The sequence below is a fragment of the Ammodytes marinus genome (assembly GCF_949987685.1).
Source record: "Ammodytes marinus genome assembly, chromosome: 16".
NCBI classification, from domain to species: domain Eukaryota; kingdom Metazoa; phylum Chordata; class Actinopteri; order Uranoscopiformes; family Ammodytidae; genus Ammodytes; species Ammodytes marinus.
This window is the reverse complement of record NC_137220.1, coordinates 2,026,639-2,039,138: the sequence shown is the minus strand read 5'-3', so window position 1 is coordinate 2,039,138 and position 12,500 is coordinate 2,026,639. Positions and strand designations below refer to the sequence as shown.

Here is a 12,500-nt window from a genome sequence, read left to right as displayed (position 1 = left end):
CCCTTGCTAACCCCTCCCCTTTGTGGGAGAATTTACAGAAGCTACGGTGGCCTTCAAGGACAAGAAGCTATAGTTACTAAAGATGGCATCATCCACCACTGCCTCAAGTCTTTCCACAATATCAAGTGATGAGGTGAAGATGTATTTAGTTATTTATTCTATAGTACTTCTTCTTCTTCTTGGTCTTCCAACAGGTGCATTTCCCCAGGACGCCCACTATATATAAAAACCTGTTAAGGCCGTTAAGTTTGTCCGTTCTGTGCTACTGTAGAAACATGGCGGTGCAACATGGCATGTGTGTGTGACTGTCTATCTATCTATCTATCTATCTATCTATCTATCTATCTATCTATCTATCTATCTATCTATCTATCCATCTATCTATCCATCTATCTGTCCCCCTGTCCGTCTATCTATCTATCTATCTATCTATCTGTCCCCCTGTCCGTCTATCTATCTATCTATCTATCTATCTATCTATCTATCTATCTATCTATCTATCTATCTATCTATCTATCTGCCTGCCTGCCTGCCTCTCTATCTGCCTCTCTGCCTGTCTGTCTGCCTGCCTACCTGTCTGTCTGCCTGTCTTACCTCTGACAGCGTGTACAGGCATCACCCTTCCCTCCATCATGTCGTAGAGGTAGAACATCTTGTTCTTCAGGCTGTCTGTCTGTCTATCTATCTCTCTCTCTATCTGCCTCTCTGTCTGTCTGCCTCTCTGCCTGTCTGTCTGCCTACCTGCCTGTCTGTCTGCCTGTCTTACCTCTGACAGCGTGTACAGGCATCACCCTTCCCTCCATCATGTCGTAGAGGTAGAACATCTTGTTCTTCAGGCTGGTGGCGATCACCGTTTCTCCGTCGCGGCTGAACGACGCTTTGTGGATCGGGAAACGCTCAAGATGGATGCTCTGGATCTTTGGGTTGGTCTTACCGTCCACCTGGGTGTGTGTGTGTGTGTGTGTGTGTGTGTGTGTGTGTGTGTGTGGAGAGGGGTTGGGGGTGGAGAGAGTGAGACAGACAATTGAAACAGAGTGCTGCTTGAAAGTATGTGAACCCCTTGAGCCTTTTGGAATTTTATTTAGTTTAAACATTATTCATTCATTATCAATACATATTAAATAACAGGTGTGTGTTTATCAATTCCACATTTTTCTTATCTGGAAATCAATTATTAAAAAAATTTAGAAAATTATTTGACAACTGTTGTATGTGCAAAAGTTTGTGAACCCTGAGCTGCATTGCTTAAATCGAGCAGGTTGACACAATCAGGTGGGCCAAACTGAGTGATGAAATGGACCAATGTAATGAGAGATCTTCAGGGAATAAATTGGGCGGCACTAGATAAAACAGAGATCAAACCAGGTCAGTTTAGGCTCACCAAAGTGAACCCATACAGGTCAGACATGCCAAAAGGGAAAGAAAATCTCAGAGGATCTCAGGAATAGAGTTGTGATGATGCACATTTGTCTGGGGACAGCTATAAATTAATTTAGAAAAAGTTTGAGCTCCATCGGTCCACCGTGAGGCAAATCATCTGCAAATGGAGAGCTTTAAGAGTGACTTAATATCTGCCTAGAAGTAGACCTCAAGTGCCACAAGAAAAGTAAATGTCAACCCAAACTACATCTGGAGATTTGCAGACAGACAGACAGAAAGACACAGAGAGAGAGAGAGAGAGAGAGAGAGAGAGAGAGAGAGAGAGAGAGACAGACAGACAGACACAGAGAGCGAGAGACAGACAAACAGACACAGAGAGAGAGAGAGACAGACAGACACAGAGAGAGAGAGAGAGAGAGACAGACAGACAGACGGACAGACAGACAGAGACAGACAGACAGACCTGGAAGAGGGAGAGTGTCTGGTCCAGGCCGGCCGTCATGACGACCTGAGCGCTGGGATGAAACTGAACCGTCGTCAGTCTGTCTTCAGAGGGTCGAACACTGTTGCTATGGAGACACTTCTTCATCTGGAACACAAGAGATGATATACAGTATCTCACAAAAGTGAGTACACCCCTCACATTTCTTCACATTTTTCTTTATATCTTTCCATGGGACAACACTGAAGAAATGACACTTTGATACAATGTAAAGTAGTCAGTGTACAGCTTGTATAACAGTGTAAATTTACTGTTCCCTCAAAATAACTCGACACGCAGCCATTAATGTCTAAACTGCTGGCAACAAAAGTGAGTACACCCCTTAGAAAAAATTTACAAATTGGGCCCAAAGTGTAAATATTTTGTGTGGCCACCATTATTTTCCAGCACTGCCTTAACCCTCTTGGGCATGTAGTTCACTAGAGCTTCACAGGTTGCAACTGGAACCCTCTTCCACCCATTTATGACAGCATCACAGAGCTGGTGGATATTAAAGACCTTGCGCTCCTCCACCTTCTGTTTGAGGATGCCCCAAAGATGCTCAATAGGGGTTAGGTCTGGAGACATGCTTGGCCAAGCCATAACCTTTACCCTCAGCTTTTTTAGCAAGCCACTGGTCGTCTTGGAGGTGTGTTTGGGGTCGTTATCATGTTGCAATACCACCCTGCGGCCCAGTTTACGAAGGTTGAGTGCACGTGGTCAGCGTCGTACACAGAGGTTGGCTTTGGAAAATAGACGTATGAGTGCTGCCAGCATTGCTGAAGGGCTTGAAGGGGTGGGGGGTCAACCTGTCAGTGCTCAGACCATACGCCGCACTCTGCATCATACTGGTCTGCATGGCTGTCATCCCAGAAGGAAGCCTATTCTAAAGATGATGCACAAGAAACCCCACAAAAAGTTTGCTGAAGACAAACAGACTACGGACATGGATTACTGCAACCATGTCCTGTGGTCTGATGAGACCAAGATACATTTATTTGGTTCAGATGGTGTTAAGAGTGTGGAGCGGCAACCAGGTGAGGAGTACAAAGACAAGTGTGTCTTGCCTAGAGTCAAGCATGGTGGTTGGAGTGTCATGGTCTGGGGCTGCATGAGTGCTGCCAGCACTGGGGATCTACAGTTCATTGAATTCTAACATGTACTGTGACATACTGAAGCAGAGCATGATCCCCTCCCTTCATAAACTGGGCCGCAGGGCAGTACTGCAACATGATAACGACCCCAAACACACCTCCGAACAACCACTGGCTTGCTAAAGAAGCTGAGGGTAAAGGTTATGGACTGGCCAAGCATGTCACCAGTCTTAAACCCTATTGAGCATCTTTGGGGCATCCTCAAACGGGAGATGGAGGAGCGCAAGGTCTCCAGTATCCACCAGCTCCTTGATGTCGTCATGAATGGGTAGAAGAGGGTTCCAGTTGCAACCTGGGAAGCTCTACTGAACTACATGCCCAAGAGGGTTAAGGCAGCGCTAGAAAATAATGATGGCAAAACAAAAAATGTACACTTTGGGCCCAATTTGGACATTTTTTCTTAGGGGTGTACTCACTTTTGTTGCCAACAGTTTAGACATTAATGGCTGTGTGTCGAGTTATTTTGAGGGGACAGTAAATTTACACTGTTATACAAGCTGTACACTGACTACTTGACATTGTATCAAAGTGTCATTTATTCAGTGTTGTCGCATGGAAAGATATAATGAAATATTTGAAGAAATGTTAGGGGTGTACTCACTTTTGTGAGATACTGTATATATTTATTTATTATTCTTTCGGACAATTCCACACAATACACAATTTTCTCTTGCAAATATTCATACATCATACTTTGTGTTGTCCAAAGGCTTATCAGGTCCCGGTAAATCCTTGTTAATATATATATTAACAATTATTTAAAGTTACAGTGCGTAACTCCATATAAATGAATGTCTGTTACATTCAAGCCATCGCCTAAACAAGCTGACACAAAGTTATGGAGACACTTCTTCATCTGAAAACACAAGAGATGATATATATTAACAACAAGGATTTAAAGCTACAGTGCGTAAGTTTTTTTTAAATAAAAATCGCATTCTTTGCAGTGATGGTCTCGTTTGCTGTGCCATTGGTAAATGGTAAATGGACTTGACTTATATAGCGCTTTTTAGCCGATTTTCTCAGCCCCAAAGCGCTTTACATTTCTTACCACATTCACCCATTCACACACACTCACTCACTCATACAGCGATAGCAGCAGCTGCCATGCAAGGCGCTCTCTAAAACCATCGGGAGACATTTAGGGTTCAGTGTCTCTTTGCCCAGGGACACTTGGACATGTGGCGGGGAGACGGGGGATCGAGAGAGACATACAGACAGACAGACAGACAGACAGACAGACAGACAGACAGACAGACAGACAGACAGACAGCTTACCCTCAGTATTCCGCTGGGCAGACTGTCTGAAGATGTCACGTAGTTTCCTGTTCTCTTCATGAGGTCATCCTGCTCTTCATCCTCTGAACCTTCTTCATCATCATCATCGTCTTTAGAAACAAAAACACGTTAAAAACACGTCATATTGAATGTTGTGATACATATTGGGGGTAGCCTGGCATTCCCAGACCTGCCACTAGGCGCTGGCAAATTAAATTTGCTGCGCCTGTTGGTCTGGCCACGCTCCGTTGAAGCTTTATCAAGAAGACCAGAAATCTGGGACACGTTTCAATTGGTTCTATCTAATATGGGCGCGCCAGAGCCCCTTATATGGTGCTCTGGGGAGGACGTAACCGGATGACGACAGTGACGTGCATGCGACGTCGAAGCCGTGATAGTAAACATCAAAGATGGCTGCGGATATGTTGTGTGAGTTTGAGACTGCTTTGGCCTCGACCCTTTACGATTTGGAAGACGGCACTCAAATCTTTCATTAGCAAGTAAGTGGAATGTTCTGTTTTGCCGACCGACAACGGCAAACGTTTAATTTAACAGTTTAACAGCTGTTCATGCATCGCACCTTGTGCATCGCTCTGATTGGTTGTAGTGCTATCCAACTGCGTGCAGTGGCATTTGAAATGCACGAGTAGGAGCCGCCCCTAGAGTTGGAAATTACTATTGATCGTGGCCAGACCCTCTATCGTTCAAGATATCAGGGTCAGGATTTCCAGGCTAGGTTGGGGGTGCTCGTAGCCTGGAAATCCAGACCTGCGACTGGCAAATTAAATGTTGTTTCTACCTTCATTTTTCTTCTTCTTCTTCTTCTTCTTGGCGCTGCTGTCGGCCCACGATGGAGCTCCACCCATCGACCTCTGGAACCTGGAACACACACACAGGACAGAGAGAGTGAGTGTGAGAGAGAAACAGTGTGTGTGTGTGTGTGTGTGTGAGAGTGAGTGTGTGTGCAGGTATGTGTGAGCGTGTATGTTCACGTGTATGTGTGTACATTAAGGTTTGAGTCTGTCTGTTTGTCTGTGTGTGTGTGTGTGAGTGAGTGACAGTGTTTGTCTGTCTCTCTGTCTGTCTGTCTACTTACTGTTCTCTCATCCTCTCTTGTAGTTTCTGTTTGGTCATGGTTGACTCCGCCTCTCCTCTGATCAGGTCTCTACGGTAACGATGCTTCATGTCCACCCTGAAAACACACACACACACACACACACACACACACACACACACACACACACACACACAATGATAAGAAATTGCATTTAAAAGATAAAAACTGATTTCTAAAAGGAGTATGAAGATTTGAAAAAGTTTGAAAATGTGCAATAAAAAAAAAAATGTAAAGATTTTTTTTTTTTTGGCTTTTAAAAAAAATTATCCATGGAGGTTGGGGGGGTTCTGTTGAAGTTACTTCCAATATATGATGTCAAGTATTTTAGCCCATAGACCCCCCCCCCCCTCCATAGAGTCTCAGTCCTCTTCACAGCAGACCCGGGTTAGAATCCAGCCCGGGTCGTTCTCTGCATGTCATTCCCCTCTCTATCTGTCTGTCTGTCTGTCTGTCTGTCTGTCTGATTGTCTGTCCCCTTCATAGCAGACCCGGGTTAGAATCCAGCCCGGGTCGTTCTCTGCATGTCATTCCCCTCTCTGACCCATTACATCTCTGTCTCTACAACACTATCAATAAAAAAAAATCATTGAAAACACACAGACAGACACTCACACCCCCCCCCCCCCCCACACACACACACACACACACCCCACACACACACACACACACACACACACACACACACACACACACACACACACACACACACACACACACACACACACACACACACACACACACACACACACACACACACACACACACACACACACACACACACACACACACACAGTAAACAGTAACTGACTCTTCCTCCAGTTGGTCATCGTCGTCCACCCAGGCGGCCGCTCTGATTGGTTCACACACTTCCTGGTCTGATTCTCCTTCATCATCTTCATCATCATCATCATCCTCCAATAACGCCAGAGACCCCGCCTTCTCCTCGCCATCCTGACAACACAACACAAAGACTTGAGTTACACACACTACAGACAGGTAGTGGATCATGAGGAGATATTCACACAGTACAGACAGGTAGTGGATCATGAGGAGATATTCACACAGTACAGACAGGTAGTGGATCATGAGGAGATATTCACACAGTACAGACAGGTAGTGGATCATGAGGAGATATTCACACAGTACAGACAGGTAGTGGATCATGAGGAGATATTCACTGATTTTAACAAAAAGTGATTTTGACAACAAGCGTTCTCCAGAATCACTGACTGCACATTTAAATTAATTTTGCCATTTTCTTTGTAGTGAACTATCATGTATAAAAATAATTGGGCCAAAAGTTGTTTTTGTTGATGGTAGATATCTGGTGAGATTTTTAATTTGATTTGAAATGTTATGGAAGCAAAATAGACAAAAAAATAATCTACAAAAATTGACCAATGGAATGCTAGATATTAGTTTTGTAACAGTGTGTCACACATTTTACCAAGTGTGATGTCACGCATTGGAAAATGTAGGGTTAGACAGTGAGACCATAAAACACTCTTTCTGCCTTTTCTCAGGCTAGGATGAACCGATTTCTAAAATGTTTGCACATTTATACTACATAGGATCTCAGAGTTCAATACACCTTCATATTTCCACCGGTGAAGTAGGTCTTTAAGTATTTATTTCTTGTAAATGTACGACTATTTTTCATGTAATATTTAGCTATGACTCTGTTTATATAAGCTTATCAGATATATAAACAGAGTCTGGTGTGATAATGGCAATTTGTTAACGCCAGAGACCCCGCCTTCTCCTCAGCATCCTGACACAACACAACACAGGACTTGAGTTAAATATGTGTTTTGAGCTAGACAACAAAACACAAGTAAATACTCCCTGCGTTCCAAATCACATACTTTTTCTTTTTCCTACACTACATAGGCTACTAAAGTGCAGCAGAGTTTTAGTCTTTTTCCTACACTACATACTAAAGTACAGAAGAGTTTTAGTCTTTTTACTACACTACATACTAAAGTACAGAAGAGTTTTAGTCTTTTTACTACACTGCACTAAAGTACAGAAGAGTTTTAGTCTTTTTACTACACTACATACTAAAGTACTGAAGACTTTTAGGGCCACAGACAGGAGAGAAAAGAATATCAGATAAGGAAGATTTATTTTTCATTATGTCGAGAAATGTCAAGAATAAAGACGAATACTCCAAAATGCAATTGGAGTTAGTGGGGCATTTATGTATTTTCAGCATACTACAATTGACCTGCATGTATTGGTACATCCTAAATCTTTTTCTGGCATACTAAATAGTAGGGACACACACACGCACGCACACACACACACAATACACCGTTGCTCTCACCACACACACGCGCATACACACACACTCTCTCTCTCTCTCTGATTGTATTCTTACCTCTACCAGTCTCCCTAGCAGCTCATCTTCCGCTCCGAACACCAGATCTTCCAGGAGTTTCACCGAGGTGTCCTGGTTCCCCAAAGCCGACAATAGCTTCACGTGTCCCCGCCTCGTATCCTCCTCTTCCCCGGGGTCAAAGCTCCGTGGCCTGGGTCTTTTTACGGCCCTTTCCATGTCCTTTTCCTCCGTCTCTGGTAACTTCATAACGTCCGCCATATTTAAAACGATATATTTGAATGCAAGCGTAAATAAACTGTTTTTAGCTGCTGTGTGTGTGTTTCACATGTGGAGAAGTCACTGTTTTTCTCATGTGCTTCCGGTAACGTGACCTCAAGACGAGATAAAAATAAAAGTCTGCCCCCTTGTGGTCGCTGACTGAACTGCAGCAGCAAAAATTCAAAAACTGAGAAATGATCAAAAGTTATTAAAATCTTCACTTACACAAAAACTAAATATATTCATACAAAAATTATATTACAATGAGTTGTAAATTAAAATAAAAAAATCTTAATAAAGTGTATTAAGAAAAAAACATTATAAAAATTCATAAAAAACTACTGTATATACAATTTTAATTAAAATAATATAAAATTATAAAATTAAAGATTGTAAAAATTAATAAGAAACAATATAATATACAATTTTAATTAAAATAGCATAAAATTATATAATTTAAATAATATGAAATAGCCTTGTCAAAAAATAATTGTTGAACATCGTGAGCAAATAAAAAATATAAATGAAAATCGTTCCAGTTCTAGGTGATGCATTGTTTTTATTTATTTCACTTTATCAACACACAGAGCGCATGCCGTTATCTGAATCTAAAGCTACTACAGTTAGCACTCTAACGTTAGCACGAGAAGACCGTCCGCGTCACAGTAAAATATATATAAGTCACTTTTTAAACATGTTTCCTGTTTATCCACAAGCTTTTTACACTCTCTGAAGATGTTACAGTAAACAGTTCGTAAGGCAAAACACACAGACAGACAGGAGGGAGGGAGGAGGGAGAGTTAGTGTGTCAGTTAGAAATTAATGCTTGCTTCTACTGCCTGTATGTTAATTATGTCTTTTAGAATTTTGGCCCATAAACAGAAAATAGGATAGGAATTTAAAGGAATACTTCACCCATACGGAACCGGCGTTATATCATTATAAAATCTCTATTATAATATAATGAATGAGGTTTTTCTTCCCTCAGTCTTCCCTTGGCCCAGCTGTCCTGTTAACCCTAACCCTACATTTGACCATGTGTGATGTAACACTAGTAAAATGTAGGGTTAGACAGTGAGACCATAACACACTCTTTCTGCCTTTTCTCAGGCTAGGATGAACCGATTTCTAAAATGTTCGCACATTTATACTACATAGGATCTCAGAGTTCAATACACCTTCATATTTCCACCGGTGAAGTAGGCCTTTAAGTATTTATTTCTTGTAAATGTACGACTATTTTTCATGTAATATTTAGCTATGAATCTTTTCTTGTACAATTTCGATCCCCTCAATAAGCATATATATTTATAGCTCTGGAAAAAAATGAAGAGACCACTCCAAAATGTTCAGTGTCTCTTGTTTTACTCTTTAGAGGCATATGTTTGAGTAGAATGAACATTTTGGTTTTATTCTATAAACTACTGACAACATTTCTACCAAATTCGCAATAAAAATATTGTCATTTAGAACATTTCCATGAAGTAATGTAGAGATGAAGATTGAAAAAAAATCCAGACTGGCCTCTTAATGTTTTTCCGGGGCTGTATACATATGTTTAGGTGTGTGTTAGTAGTTTCTCATCAAATGTATTTTTTCTTTTCTTGTGACATTTAAACGTTGTTGTGAAAAAATATTCATGAAGTGACCTTTTTTTTAAATTAATTTGTAACAGTAAATGTTTCCGTGGTGACGTCTGTTGCTGTAAACGAGTTTGAATAAAATAAAAACACTTTGAATCGTGGGAAAATATTTAACACTGAAATAACAAAGGTTGCGTTCCGAATCGCATACTTTCTACTATATAGTTTGGTAGAAAAAAGATTTAGGATGTCCCGATTCTTGTGGCCAGATTTAGGATGGTTAGAAGTACCCGGATGTCCTACTTCATGCGGCCAAGATTGTTAGTGTTGAAAACTGCATCCTATTTGGGCGATTCTGACCCACAATCCAGTGCGCACGTGAAGTGACGTAACATCGACGAAGCCTCCATATGAAAACAAACGGGGATGAGACGGATATAAAAGCAAAAGGCAAGATCAAGGCGCAATGTTATGATGAAATAAGAGAGTAAAGTATGTCCCAATAGTATGCCTACTGCATCCTAACTAGATTCTTTTTATCGTCGGATGTAGTATGTAGAATAGAAAAAAGAAAGAGTATGAGATTCGGAACGCAACCGAGGGAATATAAAAACAACATAAATGAGTTAGTTAGTAAAAAGAAAGGTTAGTCCGGGTGAGCCCATCTTGGCACAATAAACCCTGCGTTCCAAATCGCATACTATCTACTATTTAGTATAGTAGAAAAAAGATTTAGGATGTCCCAATACATGCACGTCAATTGTAGTATGCTGAAAATACATAAATGCCCCACTAACTCCAATAGCATTTTGGAGTATTCGTCTTTATTCTAGACATTTCTCGACATAATGAAAAAAAAAAATCTCCCTTATCTGATTTTTTTTTCTCTCCTGTCTGTGGCCCTAAAACTCTTCAGTGCTTTAGTATGTAGTGTAGTAAAAATACTAAAACTCTTCTGTACTTTAGTATGTAGTGTAGTAAAAAGAAAGAGTGTGTGATTTGGAACGCAGGGACTGTCTCGACCTCTTCACAAATCGACTTGTGTCCGTTTCAAAGGTCATACGCAGGTCATGCCCCGCCAAAATAAAGCGCCTGGTCCGGTCAGCTGCAGTATTTACAGGTGTGTTTTGCAATGCAGAGCGAATCACAGTTCTAGCGTAACATGGACTTGGTAAATGGACTTGACTTATATTGCGCTTTTTAGCCCATTTTCTCAGCCCCAAAGCGCTTTACATTTCTTACCACATTCACCCATTCACACACACACTCACTCACTCATACACCGATGACAGTAGCTGCCATGCAAGGCGCTCTCTGAAACCATCGGGAGCAATGTGGGGTTCAGTGTCTCTTTGCCCAGGGACACTTGGACATGTGGCGGGGAGACGGGGGATCGAACCACCGACCATGTAACCCAGTGGATGACCGCCCTACACACTGCACCACTGCAGAGTAGAACTGATCTCAGGACAGTTTTTTTGGACGATAAATCCAAAATCCAAAATCCATTTCTTCACAGCACGGGCCTTTAAGTTCAAAGCTCCTCAGTCCTTCATAAACATTGTTGATCCTCCATAATCATAGTACGTGAGCGATCCGATTTCATATCAATATTGGGTTCGATACACCAGCAATCCACTTCATCGGATATCAGCTTGATGCCACCGACCCATTTACCGATAAAAATAACATAATTTTTTTCTCCATAATGTATTTTTTTTAAACCTCCTATCAGGAACTTTTTTAATATTTCTGAAACAGTCGAATTTTTCCTCTGATGATCATAAATGACATGTAACAGCAAACAAGTAGCCTGCTCCTACCAGACCATCAGTACTTAATTTCATTTGTACAGAGACAACTGAAGGGAAATTAAAATTGAGCGGAAGTATGTAGGCGGGCGGAGCCAGGCTAGCAAACAAGACCATCAGTGTAAAGATTAGCTATTTTTATAGAGTTTTTGATTAAACCTGCAGTGTGTAGAATTTTGGGTTTTATTTCCTAGCAGATTTTGTAGAAAGTAATTATACTATCCATAAGTACATTTAATTTAGTGCATAATAGCTGAATTTTTTTTTATAATTATAGTTTTTTCCTTTAGAAAGGGTCTCATATATGTCCATATTTCTGCATATTTTGGACCAAGGCCTAGTGCCGCCATCTTGAAAGTGTCATAGTTGGAATGTCATCGGGTGCATTGTTTAAAATTTAGAATTGTTCTTGTCCTTGAAGGCCACTGTAGCTTCTGTTATTATTCTAAAGGGTTGGGGTTACCCAGGGAGCGTTGCATTCTAGAACTTTGTAGAACTTTCTTGATGATGTCATATTACACACTGCACCTTTAATGAAAATGAGACTGTTTCAGAAATATTTAAAAGTTCCTCATAGCGGCTTTAACGTAATAAAAGCTGTTAATGTAGTAACTGGCCAGTAACAGTTACTACATAATTGGTCACTGTAGTCCTTCATTTAACCTCTTGAGTATTCCAAATAAAAAAAGTGCGAGAGTGCAAACAGAAAAATAAAACCCAAAGAGCTAGAGGTTGGAGCCGTCCATAGGAAGAAGCTCTTCGTCTGTTTCCTGGTTATGAGCCAATCAGATCAGTCCTCCTCTTCTTCTCCTCAGCCAATCAGCTTTGAGCTATGACGAGGCGGTGACGATGGAGCTGAACATGATGTCACAGGACAGGATGGAGTCTGTGTGTGTGTGTGTGTGTGTGTGTGTGTTAGAGTGTGTGTGTGTGTGTCCGTGACTGTATGTAAGTGTGTATGTGTCTGTGTGTGTTAATGTGTAAATGTGTTTTTCTGTGTGTGTGTGTGTGTCTGTGTGTGTCCGTGTATCTATGTGTGTGTGTTAATGTGTGTGTGTGTGTGTGTGTGTGTGTGTGTGTGTGTGTTCAGCAGGTCT

At 41.3% G+C, this 12,500-nt stretch overlaps 2 protein-coding genes across 3 annotated transcripts in view; both read right to left on the bottom strand.

The window, feature by feature from the left end:
* utp18 (UTP18 small subunit processome component) overlaps window positions 1-8,091 on the bottom strand; it is a 14,390-nt gene extending 6,299 nt beyond the window's left edge. Inside the window, exons 1-7 of the mRNA XM_080044437.1 lie at window positions 7,791-8,091; window positions 6,219-6,361; window positions 5,390-5,485; window positions 5,093-5,172; window positions 4,294-4,403; window positions 1,844-1,969; window positions 767-941 (exon numbers count right to left, since the gene is read on the bottom strand). Coding sequence (XP_079900563.1) covers window positions 767-941; window positions 1,844-1,969; window positions 4,294-4,403; window positions 5,093-5,172; window positions 5,390-5,485; window positions 6,219-6,361; window positions 7,791-8,009 — 949 coding nt within the window. The 5' untranslated portion in view covers window positions 8,010-8,091. The remainder of the gene's footprint in view (window positions 1-766; window positions 942-1,843; window positions 1,970-4,293; window positions 4,404-5,092; window positions 5,173-5,389; window positions 5,486-6,218; window positions 6,362-7,790) is intronic.
* Window positions 8,092-11,933: 3,842 nt separating this feature from the next.
* LOC307262709 (WAS/WASL-interacting protein family member 2-like) overlaps window positions 11,934-12,500 on the bottom strand; it is a 12,491-nt gene continuing 11,924 nt past the window's right edge. For both annotated transcript variants that reach the window (XM_080043664.1, XM_080043665.1), the window contains exon 9: window positions 11,934-12,500. This exon is cut by the window's right edge and continues 48 nt beyond it. The gene's annotated coding sequence lies outside the window, so the exon portion shown is untranslated.